The 17,612-nt window shown below is 44.8% G+C and overlaps 1 protein-coding gene across 1 annotated transcript in view; it reads left to right on the forward strand.

Annotated features, from left to right (window-relative positions):
- Positions 1 to 17,612, forward strand: part of DNAJC11 (DnaJ heat shock protein family (Hsp40) member C11) — a 98,420-nt gene that overhangs the window by 34,632 nt on the left and 46,176 nt on the right. The window contains exons 3-4 of the mRNA XM_075839431.1: positions 3,135 to 3,208; positions 13,633 to 13,734. Coding sequence (XP_075695546.1) covers positions 3,135 to 3,208; positions 13,633 to 13,734 — 176 coding nt within the window. The remainder of the gene's footprint in view (positions 1 to 3,134; positions 3,209 to 13,632; positions 13,735 to 17,612) is intronic.

Below are 17,612 nucleotides of genomic sequence, written 5' to 3' on the forward strand. Positions count from 1 at the left end.
ATTTTAAGCCCCGTCCTTGTTCTTACAGGTACAGCTTTATTCCAGGCTTATAAATACATCTCCCGATTCGGTCAGACTAAGGCTACATTCACACGAGCGTGACCAATTTACGCGCGTAAAAAATGCGCGTAAATCTGTCCATGTGCGTTGCGTTTTTGCATCGGTGTGCTTCGCGTGTGGTGGTTGTTTTTCACGCACTCACAAGCACTTTTATTTTTTCAATGTAATTGATGCGTGAAACACGGACAACACACTGATGTGGGTCCGTGTGCTGTCCGTGGTTTTCACGCACCCATTGACTTCAATGGGCGGCTAGGTGCGTGAAATACACCAATATAGGACATGCCGTGAGTTTCACGTAACGGACTCTCGCTGTGTGAAGGCTCACGCGTTTGTGAATAGCCCCATTGAAATGAATGGGTCCGCGTGCTGCGCGTTGTTTCAACGTACAGCACCCGGATGAGAATAACGCTCGTCTGAATGAGCACCAAGGCCGCTGAACACAGCGACTTTAGCAGCGCCCCTTGAGGCGCCTCTTTGCCATTTAAATCATGTTAATCCCCTGGTCCTTATTCGCTTCTATTTGAGCGCCGCTGTTGTATATCGCACCGACGTTGCAGCTATACGCAACGTTGGCTCCGTTTTGTGTAGCAGTTGCATCAATTATACAGCTCGATGTATTCCCATTGGTGCAGCGAACACATGACTTAAAAAAAAAATCACGTAATGATGCTCATCTAAAGTCTTTATCTAGTCAAGGCCGTTAAAATCTCCACAAAATGCTGAGCAACTTTTTCAATTCTTGGCTTTTACTTCTCTTGTATTGATTTTCAGTGATATGAGGTTTTCTTCTCCTTTTATGTCTAAAGATAAATTCAGAATTCTGCTGGTTTCCTGTTATCAGACAGCAGTGCATTGTGGGAGAAGAGGTTACCGTTACACCGTTAGAACTAAGCTGTTAGGTCACATGTCTGACAGCGGGGTGGTGCTAAACTGCAGTCTGTTTCCAAGGGCAACCAGCAGAATTTTGAAGGTGGTTATGGATGTGAATGGAGAGAAGGACATGACTCAAAACGGACACAGAACAAAAAAGCAAAGCAGGTACAAAGTTACTCTACTTCTTATGTAGGCTATGAAAAAAAATACGCTTTAAGTGAAGTTCTAACCCCCCCATCTCACCTCAAATTTTGACATATGGACTTCTAAATTTAATACGTTTATGTAATTAATTTTTTTTAAATAATTCTGCTAATCGCCCAAATTTCTTATCAGAATCTGATTTTGAAAACACACAAGTCGTTGTCTGGTAATTAGGCAGAGAAGGAATCCGTGAACATCATGTTCTGTAGCCTGAAATTTGGGAGCGGTAAAAGTGCGCCAGGAGTCCTGTTTACCATCTTTCCTTGAAATGTGTTTTTAATGGCGAAGCCCGACCGCTTTAGCGTGAGGCAGATGATAAATTAATGTAAAGATAATACATTCTTATCAGACGTAATGTTCCCATCCGTGGCAGATACACAAAAATCTATTTGCAGAGTGGTTTTGATGTGCGCAGCCTCTCTGATTACCCCGCCGCTGACGCCGCTATCTTGAATTGTCCCTTTTCCCCTTTTTCTTCCTCTTTATTTCTCTATAGTCTCTGGCATTTAGGTAAATTTCCAGCAAAATACACCCGTGATAAAGAATTTTTAGAATTTATAAAATACTCACCGACAGTTGTGGAACTACAACTCCCAGCATCCCCAGTCAGGGCATGCTAGGAGTTGTAGTTTCACAACAGCTGGAGAATCACTCACTTTCCTGCAGCATGGCTTTGAGTCCATCAGCAGCCAAGCTATTTTGTGGATAGTCTGTATCTGCTGCTCCTTAGACAGAATACAGGCTGCCATAAATGGCATTCTGCTGTTCACAGGACAAGGCCGGTTTCAGACTAACATAATAGGGATAGTTTCTTGGGTCTATTCAGACTACTTTTAGGGCATGCTGTACCCAGCTGTATAGGCTGCACTTTTTTAGGCCCCATAATTATATATCCAACAAGGGAAATTTATGGTAGATGGGATTTCATGTTTTCCTATGGGATTGCTCCTGGCATCATTTGCATCCGTTTTTACGCCAGATGTCTACCGTAGCTGGACAGAAGAATGTTGCATGCTGTGTTTTCCTGACCGGCGATGGACACCGTGCCGGTGCACAAAGTGTCATCCATTGTGTCCGGCTCAGGCTATAAATATCTGGCTGGAGGCAACTGATACAGCGAAAACCGAGGCACACTGACATATATCAGCCCGATGGATGCCAAAATGACACTTTTAGGCTCCGTTCACATCTGTGTTGGGACTGCGTTCATGGGTTCCATCGGAGCTTTCAGTCCATGAACAGAACCCGAACTGAAACCAGCGGAACCCACAAGTTTCCGTTTGCATCCCCATTGATTTCAATGGTGACGGATCCGGTGCAAATTGTTTCCGTTTGTCACCGTTGCTTAAGAATCCATGCCGTAGTCGACTGCGCTATTCATTCTGTCAAAACGACGGAAACCTTACACAATGGTGACAAACGGAAACCATTGGCACCGGATCCGTCACCATTAAAATCAATGGTGATGCAAACGGAGACCTATGGTTTGCGGTTGTTTCAGTTTGGGTTCCGTTCATGGGTTCCCCTGACGGAAAGGTCCGACTGAACCCATAAACGGAGCTCTGACGCAGATGTGAACGAAGCCTTATGGCTACCATCAGGCCCATAGGAATCAATGGAGACGTTCAATGTACGCGCTGTGACTAAGTCGGCGTATACGGCAAACGTACACTGCAAATGTATTGTGAATAGACCGTTCTCGTCCGTATTACTGCAGAAATGACTGGACGTCCAGTAGTTATATGGCCGCATTATGAAACCGGCCCTTGCTACGGAGCATGAAGTCCCCACAGCCTTACAAGCTTGTTATTGAATCGCTGCATCTGGTGCCGGGGTAGGATACAGATAGTAACCCCCAATATACATCGTCCTTGTCATGCAATTCCCTAATCTGTTCGTGTAAGTTCACCTAAGTTCAGCCTGTATTTACTATGCGTGTTTTTTCTTGTGACGTGGTTGCATTTGCTGACTATTACATGTTTTCTGTATTGCAGTGCTTAGTGATCCTCAATCTAGAGCCATCTACGATGTATATGGAAAGAAGGGACTGGAGATGGAAGGATGGGAGGTGAGATTTATTCCACTGCTTTGCACTGCAACCTTGCTGTGATGAGATGACACAGATGCGTTACATTGTGTAACTATTCCATGGATGCTTCTGATTCAGGACCGAACATGGCGCCGTGTGGCCCTTAATGGGGCTGTCTAGGCTACTTTAAAGGGGACCTGACAGCATTATTTGTATTAATCAATACCTGTATTCGACATTAAATAACCATTTTGGGGCAGCTGTTCTTAAACGCTGCGTTGGGCCATTCCTCTCTTATTCCTCCTGGAAATTTAGGAATGAATTGACAACTGGGGGTTACTATTCCCCTCGACAGTGGGGCCTACACGTCTGACTGTCCAATCCGTGCTATCAATGACCGACTGTGTAGGGAAACAGGAAAAAGAAGAGATGATCCAGCGCTGTGTAGAGTTTAAAAAGGAAATACTATTCCCACTTTTATTGGAAAATTTGATTAAAAAAAGAAAAGTCAGTCATATGCTTATTCTCTGCCATGACTAAGAGCACTGCACGTGCTCGAAACGCGTAGGCCCGGGCAACAGCCCGCCACTACTCTTCATCTTGAGACTGCGTCTCCTTTTCATTTTTTAATCAAATTTTCCAATAAAAGTGGGAATGGTATTTCCTTTTTAAACTCTACACAGCGCTGGATCATCTCTTCTTTTTCCTACATTGCTTACCGCTGGCCGTCGCGGGGATCCGAGCAAAGTGTCTGGAGACGCAAAAACCGGTGAGCTGGAGGTTTCCTCCCTTCTCTACTGGGAAACACCTTATTGACCAAGAGAATGGTAGCAACCAGTTGTTATTGTATTCATACATTTCCAGGAGGAGGAACAGAGGAATGATACAACGCATATTTCTAAGAAAAGTTGCTCCAAAATTATGTCTGTTTTTAGTAAATAATTTCACCCCGATGTCCATAAGGGACATTTATGACATATCCACAGGATTTGTCATAAATGTCAGATGCCACCTCTGGGACCCGCACCTATCACTAAAATGGAGCACCCTAAACCCAGTTCTAGCATTTTGTGCTCACGCTGCCTCCTGGCCACTTCCCGATTTTTAAGGCCCAATGCACACGACCGTATAAAAAACTCCGTAATTACAGACCCGCCCAGTTCTATTAGTCGCGGACACCTTTCCCTATCGCCATGGAAGGGTGTCCATGCCGGGAAATGTGGAGCATGTCCTACTTTTCTAATACTTTGTATGGGTACACGGCACGAAAATGCGGGTGTCGGCGGCTGGCCATGCCCGCAATCGCGGGTTCGTGATTACTGGCACGGCCGTGTGCATGAGGCCTGAGCTACAATTCTGCCGCTTTGTTCCGTGACAATCCTTCGTGATCTCACTGCATTATTTTTATTATGAAATCATTGCACGTGGGATTATATTACTATTGAGGTGAATGTCTGGACATCTTCTAGCGAATCACCTTATTGGCAACGAGACGGCTCGTTGATCGGCGCTCGTCCCCATACATTTCTATCATGTGGGCAGCTCGTCTCCATGTTTACACAGAAGATGCGCTGCCGATAACTATATTTATTGGTGCCTGAACTATATGATCAGCGCGTTTGCCCGATCCTTGGCCCGTGTAAAAGGGCATTTAGTCTCCATTTGCAAAAAATGTACGGCAAATATATACAACGGAATATTGTAGCCGCTTTATACTTGGGGTTTACGTGTCACGGATCGCTATAGTTTACAGATTGCACTAATTACTACATTGTCATAAAAGTGCAGCTATTTGGTAAAATGCTTTTTTAAAACCCTTCTGATGCTGTTTTTGTTGCCTCCCAGAAGACTCCCGTTCACAGAGCGCCCAACAGGTAGCGCCGCCGTCATTATAAAAGTGTTGTGTAATGCCGGCACTTAATAATGTGTATTAGGCTCTGTAATCACCGTCCTGGAGAACCTACTAGTACAAAGAGTCCTGCCTGGAGACTCATTATTCTCTTATAAAGCACCGTCTTGTTAGGAGGGTTTTAATGATAGGAAGTTTTCATTCTCACTTTCAAAGGGGAAAGTTAGAGAGTTCTGTCGGGGTTACAAAGTTAGTTAGGATAGAAATACATGGCGAAGTTTCTCCGCATAAACGGCTGATCTAATAAGTTTACAAGGTGGTAGACGGAAGACCGGCACAAATATCACGCAATTTTATTATCCTCTAAATCAGTGGTCCCCAAACTATTTTTTAACCAAGGACCAGTCTCATGCAGGACTATTTTCCCATGGACCGGCAGAGGGGGGGGGGTGTTTAGGGTACTAAATGATCTACGGCCTGATATTGGTCCGCAGCCCTGTGGTTGGGAATCGCTGCTCTAAAAGAAGCTGCAATTTGCAGTATTAGGGAGTAGCGCTATTAGCAATTTCCCGTTATACATATAGGAAGCACATTTTTAGGGCATTCTTCAGTTCTGCTACATTCCACATACTCGGCACTGCTTTATCCTCTTGTAAACCTCTCCAATTGTGTTTTGCTACTGTTTAAGTGATCTCTTGCTCTTTTTCTCTGTCTCTTTTTCGCTCTTTTTCTCTGTCTCTTTTTCGCTCTTTCTCTTTCGCTCCCCTTTTCTCTCTTTCGCTCTTTCGCTCTCTCTCTCTCGCTCTCGCTCTCGCTCTCTCTCGCTCTCTCTCTTGCGCTCTCTCTCTTGCTCTCTCTCTCTTGCTCTCTCTCTTGCTCTCTCGCTCGCTCGCTCTCTCTCTCGCTCTCGCTCTCGCTCGCTCGCTCTCGCTCGCTCTCGCTCGCTCTCGCTCGCTCTCGCGCTCTCTCTCTCTCGCGCTCTCTCTCTCTCGCGCTCTCTCTCTCTCGCGCTCTCTCTCTCTCGCGCTCTCTCTCTCTCGCGCTCTCTCTCTCTCGCGCTCTCTCTCTCTCGCGCTCTCTCTCTCTCGCGCTCTCTCTCTCTCGCGCTCTCTCTCTCTCGCGCTCTCTCTCTCTCGCGCTCTCTCTCTCTCGCGCTCTCTCTCTCTCGCGCTCTCTCTCTCTCGCGCTCTCTCTCTCTCGCGCTCTCTCTCTCTCGCGCTCTCTCTCTCTCGCGCTCTCTCTCTCTCGCGCTCTCTCTCTCTCGCGCTCTCTCTCTCTCGCGCTCTCTCTCTCTCGCGCTCTCTCTCTCTCGCGCTCTCTCTCTCTCGCGCTCTCTCTCTCTCGCGCTCTCTCTCTCTCGCGCTCTCTCTCTCTCGCGCTCTCTCTCTCTTTCTCTCGCTCTCTCATCTAGAGCCAAAAAACCTGCCCAGATGACACACACATTTGGCAGTTGCAAAAAAAGGGTTTGTAATTCTACTATGCTCTCGGTGGGTTCTCAGAGCAAAGACCGATGAAATCTTCTGGCATGTTGCTCTGGCATATGAGAAGATTTCTGTAATTGGAGGATTGCTTTTCAACTCCATCATGAACATTGTGGGTCCCAGAGGTCAGGCTCCCATTAATCAAACATTTATGGCATATCCAATCCATATGTCCTAGAAGTCTATAAAGAGGTTCTCCAACAATTCAGAGTAACTTGACTAGAATAATACTCATACACATTAGATGAAATGCGGAACCAGTCGACTAATATGTATGGGGGTGTCTTGACCCTGCCCTGATGGCAGATGTGGTGGGGGTAAGAAGGATCGGGCATGTTGGATTTCAACATGCCCAATCCATTGTTCCTGCAAGAGATTTGCCACTGCCAAGGAGATCTGGCAGCGGTTTATCTGCCTCTCCCCATTGAAAACACGTGCACGCTCGGCTGAGCGGAGTGTGCATGAGGGGGTCTGGAGGAATAGCCAAAAGAAGTGTATGGGCAGGTTAAGATGTGTAGAACAGCCACAATGCCCCTTATCTGCCCTTTTAGTTCAGTGCTAATTCAACTTTGAGCTTAGCAGCTAAGACAGACTGGTTGCTAGGGACCTGCCGCCTGACAACCCTATATAAAGTATGTCGTTGTTAAGCAGAGTATGCCTAGCAACCAGTCTGTCTCAGCTGTTCAGCTCAAAGTAGGGCTGTCACTGTGCAGTGTGTGGATCACAGCCTGGCAGCAGTCCTGCTATGCCCAGTCCATTATTTAAGATTTTTTTTAAATTGGACTAATAATATACAAGAACAGCAGAAATGGGGGCATATTTCCTCCTTAATTCCTGCTCCCCATTATTTTCTATATTTATATATGTAATCCCTTATGTCATCTGTCATTAACCTGTCTCTCCAGCTGTTGGAAAACTACACCTCCTAGCATGCCCTGGCAGCCTGGGAGTTGTAGTTTCACAATAGCTGGACAGCCCATAGGTTGAAAAACCACTACCTTTATGTTGTAGCGCATCAGAACGTGTTATAAATTGAGTAAGGCGGTCACGTCAGTTTTTATGGGAGGCCTCTGCTTGTATCCATTCCAGATGCATCGCACTTTCTTCAACTATCCATATTTTATGCATTGTCTGTATTATCAGCCTGTGCAAATATAGATTACGCATTGGCGGCGGCCGGGGAAATGCAGAAGTGCAGGCGAAACGCAGAACAAGTGTTTACTTCATCTTAAGAGTCTATTTTTCCTCTACAGACGCACTTCAATACGTCTCTGTAAGTTTTGATGAGAATTACGGCTGCCAGACATTTTCACCTTGCGGTGAGCCCTTCAAAACGTCTCCTAAATTTGTAAATCATGTTACAATTTGATGACTTGAAATGAAAAGTAGCAGCATCTTTTTCTTTTCTTTTCTTCCCTCTACAGTATGTCACCAAAACTGTCACGGGTAACGTAATTTAGAGTTATTAATTCTCCCTTGTAAAGGTTAAACTCTTGCGATGCTGTACAACAAATCTTGGCCTGACTGTTATCCCGCCGCCCTCGCCCGCCTTCTGGAGAGAGCCCTCATTGTGAGATGAAGGAGGTTGTACAGGGTAAGAAACACATGGCGGCTTTCTCCCAGATACAGTGCCACCCCTTTCCATAGGTTGTGTCTGGTATTGCAGCTCAGCTCCATTAAAGCTAATTTGGCTGAGCTGCAATACCACACACAACCTGTGGACAGGTGTGGTGCTAGTTTTGGAAGAAATCAGGCATGGTTTTGCAATCTTGCACAGCCCCTTTAAATCCTGGGAATGTAGTAAGGAAGTTTGGCCTGTTGTTGCGTAAATTGTCATGATTATAAAAAATATTAGAAAAAATGTGTACATTTTTAGATAGTCGCTGACAAAAGCTGTGGCGGGTGTCTTAGTTGAATAGGTCCGGCAAAGCTTTCTTCTTTACCTATTGCAATTATTTACAGGTAGAGACAGGGTTGCAGCGCTCTGTGCCTACATCATTTACAGGGAGGCAGTACTACCCGTGCCTACGTTATTTGTAGGGAGGCAGTACTATCTGTCCCTACATTATTTACGGTGAGGCAGTACTATCTGTGCCTACATTATTTACGGTGAGGCAGTACTATCCGTGCCCTCATTATTTACGGGGAGGCAGTACTATCCGTGCCTACATTATTTACTGGGAGGCAGTACTATCCGTGCCTACATTATTTACTGGGAGGCAGTACTATCCGTGCCTACATTATTTACGGGGAGGCAGTACTATCCGTGCCTACATTATTTACTGGGAGGCAGTACTATCCGTTCCTACATTATTTACGGGGAGGCAGTACTATCTGTGCCTGCATTATTTACGTTGAGGCAGTACTATCCGTGCCCTCATTATTTACGGGGAGGCAGTACTATCCGTGCCTACATTATTTACTGGGAGGCAGTACTATCCGTGCCTACATTATTTACAGGGAGGCAGTACTATCCGTTCCTACATTATTTACGGGGAGGCAGTACTATCTGTGCCTGCATTATTTACAGGGAGGCAGTACTATCTGTGCCTGCATTATTTACAGGGAGGCAGTACTATCTGTGCCTGCATTATTTACGGGGAGGCAGTACTATCTGTGCCTGCATTATTTACGGGGAGGCAGTACTATTTGTGCCTGCATTATTTATGGGGAGGCAGTACTATCTGTGCCTGCATTATTTACGGGGAGGCAGTACTATCTGTGCCTGCATTATTTACGGGGAGGCAGTACTATCTGTGCCTGCATTATTTACGGGGAGGCAGTACTATCTATGCCTACATTATTTACGGGGAGGCAGTACTACACGTGCCTACGTTATTTATATTGGAGGCAGTATTATTTGTACCTATATTCTTTACCGGGAGGCAGTACTATCTGCATCACTTGCAGAGCAAGACATGGAGAGTAGTTTATGTGCCTACATCATGTACAGAGAGACACAGTGGCTGTATTATTAGTGCTTACTTTATTTAAAGAGAGAATCGGGGAAGGTCTTTCTGTATCTGCATCACTTTAGTCTGACACTGTCCAGAGTGTGAAGGGGCATAACCGTTTGAAAAGGGGAATGGTAACCGCCTGTTGTCAATTGATTCATACATTTCCAGGAGGAATAACAGAGGAACGGTACAATGAAGAGTTCAAAGATAAGATGCGCTAAAATTGTTGTTTTATGGGGAATGCAAGAATTTACTAAAAAAGACAAGTCAGGAGAGGTTTTAGGCCTCACAGCTACTTGTACCCCGCGATGACTATCACAATGAGCGGTGGTCGAGGACGATCCTCAGGCAGAGACTGGGGGGAGGGGATACTTTGTGACGAGAGGGCACTTTAAGTCTTTCTCTCCCCCTGGTAAAAAGCTGATGCTCCAGGGTAACATCGCGTGGTCAGACGTGTGCAATGATCCAGGACGTCAGGATTTTATTGTATATTTTATTGTGGAATGTTTTTTTTTTTATTATTCCTCAGCTGAAGTTAAAAGTATTATAAAACCCATCCTATGAGCGCAGCGCATTTCATTAGATGTGATTGTGTCTGCTTTATTCCAAGCCTCTTAATTGACTGCAATAACAACGATGATGAAGACCTCTTATATACTGTAATTAGAGGAGTGCCGTCTAGATGTCCGCGATGTGCTGCCGCTGATCAGCTGCGCCGCCCCGTTCACCCCATGAGAGCTGCACCACTGCCACAATAAAAAAAAATCTTCCAATAATCAGGCTGCACTGAGGGATTTTCTAAGGAACTGTTTAAGTAATGTTCCTACAATAGTTTATAGTGAATACCGCATTGTGTGCGCGCAGCGTCGCGTTTCTGTCACTCCCATAGAGTAGGAATGGAGCGGCAGCGTGCGTGCTAGACCACCGCTCCATTCAAACTTCTCACCACCACAGCTGTGCAACTAAGAAGGGAACTCGGGACCCCCGTTCTAGTGATCAGTGGGGGTCCTAGCAATAAGAGACATCCTGTGGGTGCCTTAAATGTCTAAAAGGGTGGGGTTCCCACCTATGAGGAGTACTGGGGGTCCCCTCACCAGTAAAGTCAGCACCTGTATATAGGTATGGAGAGGTGGCCATGGGAGTTACTGGTGCTGGTACGAATGGTTCTGATTGATCGAATCTGTTCCCGTTAATCAGAACAAGTATAGGGTTTCTTTTAAGGTTTATCCTGATTTAAAGGGGATTTTCACATGAAGATGACGTTCATTTGAGCAGACCCGCAGTGTTGCGCATATTTGCACCAGTATGAACGTTTTTGCCAGGTTTGACCCCCTGCCAATCCCAAGAATGGGGGCCCTGTCCATTTTCCTACAGAGATGAGACTGTTGATGCATAGTTCCCCTCTTACAGTCAATGCAAGATACGGAAAGAGCCCCCAATACCCTATTAACATATAACATCTGACTGCAACAACACAAGTCCGCTAAAGGGGACGGTGTAAAACTGGATGTAAAAAAAACCGCATTCTCCAGAGCTCTAGTGGTAATATCTCCTTTAAGACGTTGACCTGCCTCTATTGGTGCATCTTCAAGGGGTTGTCCAGGATAAGAAGAAATTATTTGGTTTTGTCCAGAAATAGTGCCTCTCTTGACCATGGCCTGTGTCTGGTATTGCAGCTAATCTCCACTCAAATAAAAGCTGCAATACCAGACACAGCCCATGGACAAGAGTGGCGCTGTTTCTAGGATAAAAAAAAGAGCAGACCCTTTTTTTTTTTCTAATCCTGAACATTCTAAAAGGGATATTCCGATGTCTACAAAAAGTACAGATATAATAAAACATTATAACATTTTGTAATCTACTTTTCTATATCAATTACGTGTCATTTTAAATATCTCTGCTTGCCATCATCGAATAGGAACCTTCGTTGTTTACTTCCAGTGGCTCAAAATCTTTCCTCTATCACATGACCAGGAATCATTTTGATCCACTGGAAGTAAACAATCAAAGTTCCTAATTAATAACAGCAAGCAGAGATCTTGAAAACCGTTAGAAATTGATACAGAAAGTATATTGGAAAATTGTATACGTTTTTAATTATACAATGATTTAACTTTGATTTGCCGAAAGTTGAATACCCCTTTAAATCCTCACAATGGGGGCAATTAGGTGTCTTTTAAAGGGAAATAAACCCATTTTACGGGGCGTAAACACAACGGCCGTAACGAATGGTAATAAATGCACGCGGCCGTCATATCTGTTTTCCTCTCCTGTATGTAATAAATTGTGTCCCGGCATTAGTAAACCTGGAGTCTATAAAATTGATTTAAGCTAACTGAATAAGTTAGCGGATTATCTATAATTTGACTCTGAACCAGGCCTTTATTTTATTGGTCTTGGAGAGATAACATTGGAAATGAAATACCAGCCGAGTGATAAATCTGAGCGCCGCTGATTTTCAGAAATTGTCCTTCTAAAAATAGGATTCTCTTTCTGTCGCTCGGATTTGGCAGGAAAAGATGAGGGAAACGGGCCAAGTACGAAGCGTTTGCTATATCTGTTCGATATAATCTGCTTAATGTACAGTTGGAGATTTGTAGTGTCTATTGCAGCCATTTTTCTATCACACTCATTAGTGTCTCCTGAAGATAAGGATATTTAGACAAAGACTCGGCTCGAGGATTTTTTTTTTTTTTGCATTAATGACCTGCACTATTGTCTTTTTATTATTTCGTCCTTTGCAAAAAGTTTCAGGTGGAACGGAGAGGTCGTCGCTTCTCCGAGCAGCTTCATCTTTGAAACATTGGCTCGTACTTTTCCGATGAGCCCGGAGAGCCATCGTTACCTATCCGGGTCTATGGGGCATAAAGAATTTGGCTCAGTCGGCCTGCGCGAGGGACGGAGACCGATAACCTGTCTTACTAGGAGGGTTTATTTTTGGGCTTTTATTTGGACCTGTTAACCAATCACAAAATGGATAAAAAATGTAACAAAAATGGCAATTTTTTTTTTTAGCTCTATATGTTTTTGAGTGACAACAATTATGACCTACATGATAGCGCTACAAGGGGTTGTTATGCTGCTTTCCTAAAATTTCCTGAATGGTGACGCAGCCTTGGTGTATCACTGTATAGTTAGGCCAACTTGCCATTCAGGAGTGTAGTAAAGCTATGGATGACCACCCCTGTCATGGCGTCCATATTGGTTGTCACCCAGCGTTCCAAAAAGTAGCTATAAGACTGTTCACATCTGTAACCTGGTTATTACAGGAACCATAACACCGTGCCGGATCTGTCGTACGTCCGAGACCACCAGTGCCCAATGGATCCCATTGACTCATAAGGTGGTCCATCGGGTACCGACGTGGCGTCCGTCTTCTTTCATGGAAAATTTAACGCGGCGTTCACATCTGACACAATCTGGGACTGGGACGTCAAGCGGTGCCTAAAATGCCGAGATTAAGAGAGCCTAAGGGTCCTATTAGACCGGCAGATTTTTTTCATCCTCAAGCGTTGAGTGATGTTCTAGCGAGCCATTTGCGTTTGATAGACGGTCTATTACGCGTGACGATAATTGCTAAAGGTTTTCGCCGTTCAGTCGTTGCTACGATTGTTGCTCGTTCACCCGTATCTTATCTCTGAACTGCTATCGAATGGAAGATTTCTGATCAGACGAGGGGATGTGGCAGCAACGAGTGATCGCTTTTCAGGTAGATGCGGCCGATCCACGGAAACCCAATGATTTATCATTCTAAGTTTATGGCACGCTATTACACACGGCGATTATCCCGTGCATTCGATCAATTATACAATCATTTCTATGATCGCTCCGTCTAATGGGGCCATTTTATTGGTGATCTTTTTGTCATTTTTTAAATTTTGGTATATATAATTTTTCCTTTTTTTTTTTTTTTTTTTTTTTGGTGAACTATACTTTAAATTGCTTCTCTGGTTCTATAAGGCCTCATGCACACGACCGTAGCCATGTGGATAGCCATTCAGGAAAATATTCTCCAAGTATTTGTAGAGTAGATATCCACCTCTCCACGTGCAGTAAATGACTATAATGTATGACTATCCCAGTGCTAGAGGTGGCAGTAATAATAATAATTATACCACAAAGTGCTTCATACCGTATATTACATGTAATAAGCTTCTATATGTTTTCCGTTTTTAGGTGGTGGAGAGGAAGAGGACGGCAGCCGAGATCCGAGAGGAGTTTGAGAGGTTACAAAGTGAACGAGAAGAGAGGCGGCTTCAGCAACGCACAAATCCTAAGGTAAAACCCACAATATGTTTGTTGCTTTTTTTTAGGCTCTTTTCACATCTGTGTCAGGCTCCGTCGCAGATTCCGTCAGATTTAGGCTTTATTCAGACGAATGGGAATTACGTCGGTCGCACGGACCTATATCACGCACGTGCAGACATGTGCGTGATTTTTACTCCGCGTGAGTCCGCTGAAAAAAAGTCACGACATGTCCGTTCTTTCGGCGTTTTGCGCGAATCACGCACCCATTGAAGTCAATAGGTGCGTTAAAACCACGCATGCCGCACGGAAGCACTTCCGTGGGACGTGCGTGATTCGCGCAACAGCTGTCAAAAGGATAAATGTAAACAGAAAAGCACCATGTGCTTTTCTATTTACAAACATCCAAATGGAGTGTCATAATGATGGCGGCTGCGCGAAAATCACGCAGCCGCGCATCATATGCTGCTGCCACACGGAGCTGGTAAGTGGCTTTTGCGCACGCAAAATGCAGCGTTTTTGCATGCGCAAAAACGCCACGCTCGTGTGAATCCACCCTTAACGGGAATACTATAACATGCCGCACTATCATTCACGTCAAAACAGCTGACGCTGTGGCGGAACCCAACACACTCCATTGTAAGTCATTGTTGACCGTCGTAAAACTGATCCAGCACAGCGTCCTGCTTTCTGTTAATAGAAACGAGGATGCAGATGTGAACAGAGCCTTACAGGCATAGGATTACTATAAAACATGAATCGTGCATGTCCAAGTAAAGCTGTAGGTAATGTGGACCCATGGAGATAGGCACATTGGGCGCCATTTCTGCCCTTTTCTTTGACCTATGATGTGGTGTTCTTTAATGCCGTCATCTCGAACCTGTGGCTCTCCTGCTTTTGCAAAGCTACAACTCCCACCATGTCCTGACAGCCGGCAGCGCTAGTTTAGAAGTCTAGCACCGCACTGCCTCCTCGGCCAGGGCTGTCCACATTGCTATTTCTAGATTTAGAGGCTCTGTCACCAGATTATAATTTCTCTATCTCCTACATAATGTGATCGGCGCGGTAATGTAGAGAACAGCAGTGGTTTTTATTTAGAAAAACTATCATTTTTGAGCAAGTTATGAGCTAGTTTATATTTATGCTAATGAGTTTTTCTTAATAGACAACTGGGCGTGTTTTTACTTTTTACCAACTGGGCGTTGTACAGAGGAGTGTATGACGCTGACCAACAGTGACCAATCAGTGACCAATCAGCGTCATACACTTCTCATTGTTACAGTGTGATTGTGCAGTGAAAGAAGATGAGCTGGAACAATGAGAAGTGTATGACGCTGATTGGTCACTGATTGGTCACTGTTGGTCAGCGTCATACACTCCTCTGTACAACGCCCAGTTGGTAAAAAGTAAAAACACGCCCAGTTGTCTACTATGCACCTTCGGCTCGGTGATCGGCGCTCCTCACTAGGCTGAAGACCGGCTCATAGACGTTTTATGTGAGCCGTCTTCAGGCTGACGAGGAGCGCCGATCACGGAGCCGAAGGTGCAGAGCGCTTAATTTTTAACTGTTAGTCTCTGCACCTTCGTTTCAGTAAAGATGGGGGTCTCCGCCTCCGGACCACACTGATCAAACCTCCTCTTGATATGTCTCTGACATATAAAAAAAATTCTGAACGTTCTGGAACTCTTTAAACTTTCAGAAAACTTCTGACCGGTCATAGTGACTCTTAGAAGTTTTGATCGGTGGGGTTCTGAGCACTGAGACCCCCACCGATCGCTAAAACGAAGTGGCAAAAACACTTGGGTGGGCACTGAGCCCCTTCGTCTCTAATCAGCTTTTCTCAGAAAGCCGATGTAGCAGTCTATGGGCCCGTACACCGTTACATCGGCTTTCCCAGAAAAGCCGATCAGGAACAAAGCAGCTCCGCGCTTGCCCGAGTGCTTCTGACGCTTCGCTTTAGCGTTCGGTGGTGGTCTCAGTCCTCGGACCCCCACCGATCAAAACTTCTGACATGTCAGAAGTTTTCTGAAAGTTTAGGTACCCTTTAAATGATTATTTTCTGACTGCCGGCAGCCACCACTAGAGGGAGCTTACGGCATACTGTTATTATTGAGTTCAATGGTTGCTTTATATACAGTGTGCAGAAAGCTCCCCCTAGTGGAGGCTGCAGGCAGGAAGAATTATATAATTTAACATTACGGTCTATGCAGTACATTAGCATTCAAAAAAGGATCAATGACCGCTATAAAGATATATTGAAATGAATCACCAGATGTAGGTGCCAAACAGTAGCAATTTCCAGGAATATCCCATAGTCCAGTGCTTATTGCGTCCATGAAAAATGAAAAAGCTTTCATAGTCAAATTAGGATGTATTCAGGGTTTTTGCAGTTATATCCTCATTACCTAGATCTATTGTTTTCGTGCTCAAAGGGTTAAAAAGAAATGTCCGCCACCCACAAAGCTCCAAGGAAGCAATTTGAAAACCCATTGAAATTCTCCCCATGGAAATGTGCGGATCAGCCTGGTATACAGCGTCTCCCCTCTCCGCCGGGGCTTTAATAAATAACACTATATACACGTTTTCACATGCCACATTTTTACTATTACTGTCTCTTTAATTTATTTCAACCGGTATCACGTTTTACGACGGCGCTCATGGCTTCTCCAGCTAAATATTCTTTATTGTTTAGTCGTATCTGTCACCGCGCTGTTTTCATATGGAAAATATGTTGCAATAACCAATATCAAGAACCCAAAAAAAGTCGCAGCGCCGCGTCTTCCTCCGCAACGCCATCTGTTTACTTTGGTTCAGGGACTCGCCACGGAGGTTGTGCGTTACCTGGTTTATTACGGCGTCACAAATCACCAGACCGTAGGTTATAACTCGGCAACTGTCTGATCCGCTGCTTATTTTACCCCATGCGGAGCGCGACGCCGGCGGCTCACCGAAGATCCTAATTAAGACTCTCTCTACGATGACGTGGCATTGCACATAGTCATTCATTATCTTTTTTTTTTTTTTTTTTTTTTTTTACTATTTTATTATTTTTTATCTTTTTTTGCTGCTGTCAGAATTGCTGGCTCACAGGCATCTCTGCTGCGTGACTGGATCAGGAGCCCTTCATCCGCAGCTTCGTGATCTATTACGCCCCCGCCGCTCTCATACGGCAATGAACTTTTTTTTTTTTGTAAAGTCAATCAAAGCTTTTTTAATTTCATTAACAATAAAAGCTGATACTCCAGTCATAAAACTGTAAATTGAAATCTATAGTCATCCGTGTCGTGCAAACGATACATTCAATTTCTTTACGAGAAACTAGGGAAAAACGTACGCTGATGCGGTTGGGCGAAGCCTCAGAACAGCACAATCTGTCTGCATTTAACCCTTCGCCACTCCTTTTTTTTTTTTTTAACCAAAGTACAATAAGTTCTGCAGTGTCAGTCAAAAATCAGTAAGTTGTGCCCGTGTCTTTCATGGCATTGCCCTCTGCTTTACCTTGATCTGCCAGTCCCTAGGGGAGTCCATAGCAGAAGTTACCTGCTGCTGGTTCATACCCATTGATCCCAGGACATGAGGGCACAAGGCTGCCCCCCCCCCCTTTCCATAGCTTTATAGTTATGACCCTCTGGGCAACTCCCCCTCACTCGTTAGCTAACATTGCTATGAATGTGGATTGGTGAAGCCTCGGCCACCCTGCCAGCTCCTCCTGCCCCAGGCAAAAGGTGGCACCACTGCCCATCTGCTCGTAAAAAGAGCAATTCCGATAACCTGTACGTTTGGGAATTGCCTTTTAAGCTTTAGTTTTTGTACATCTTCTCTAGTCACATCCAGAGCTGCATTCATAACTGCCACTTTGCACAATGCTGACACTACTCGGTGAGATTCCAGCTCTGCTGCTTTGCATTGT

Source organism: Rhinoderma darwinii, chromosome 10, assembly GCF_050947455.1.
Source record: "Rhinoderma darwinii isolate aRhiDar2 chromosome 10, aRhiDar2.hap1, whole genome shotgun sequence".
NCBI lineage: Eukaryota > Metazoa > Chordata > Amphibia > Anura > Rhinodermatidae > Rhinoderma > Rhinoderma darwinii.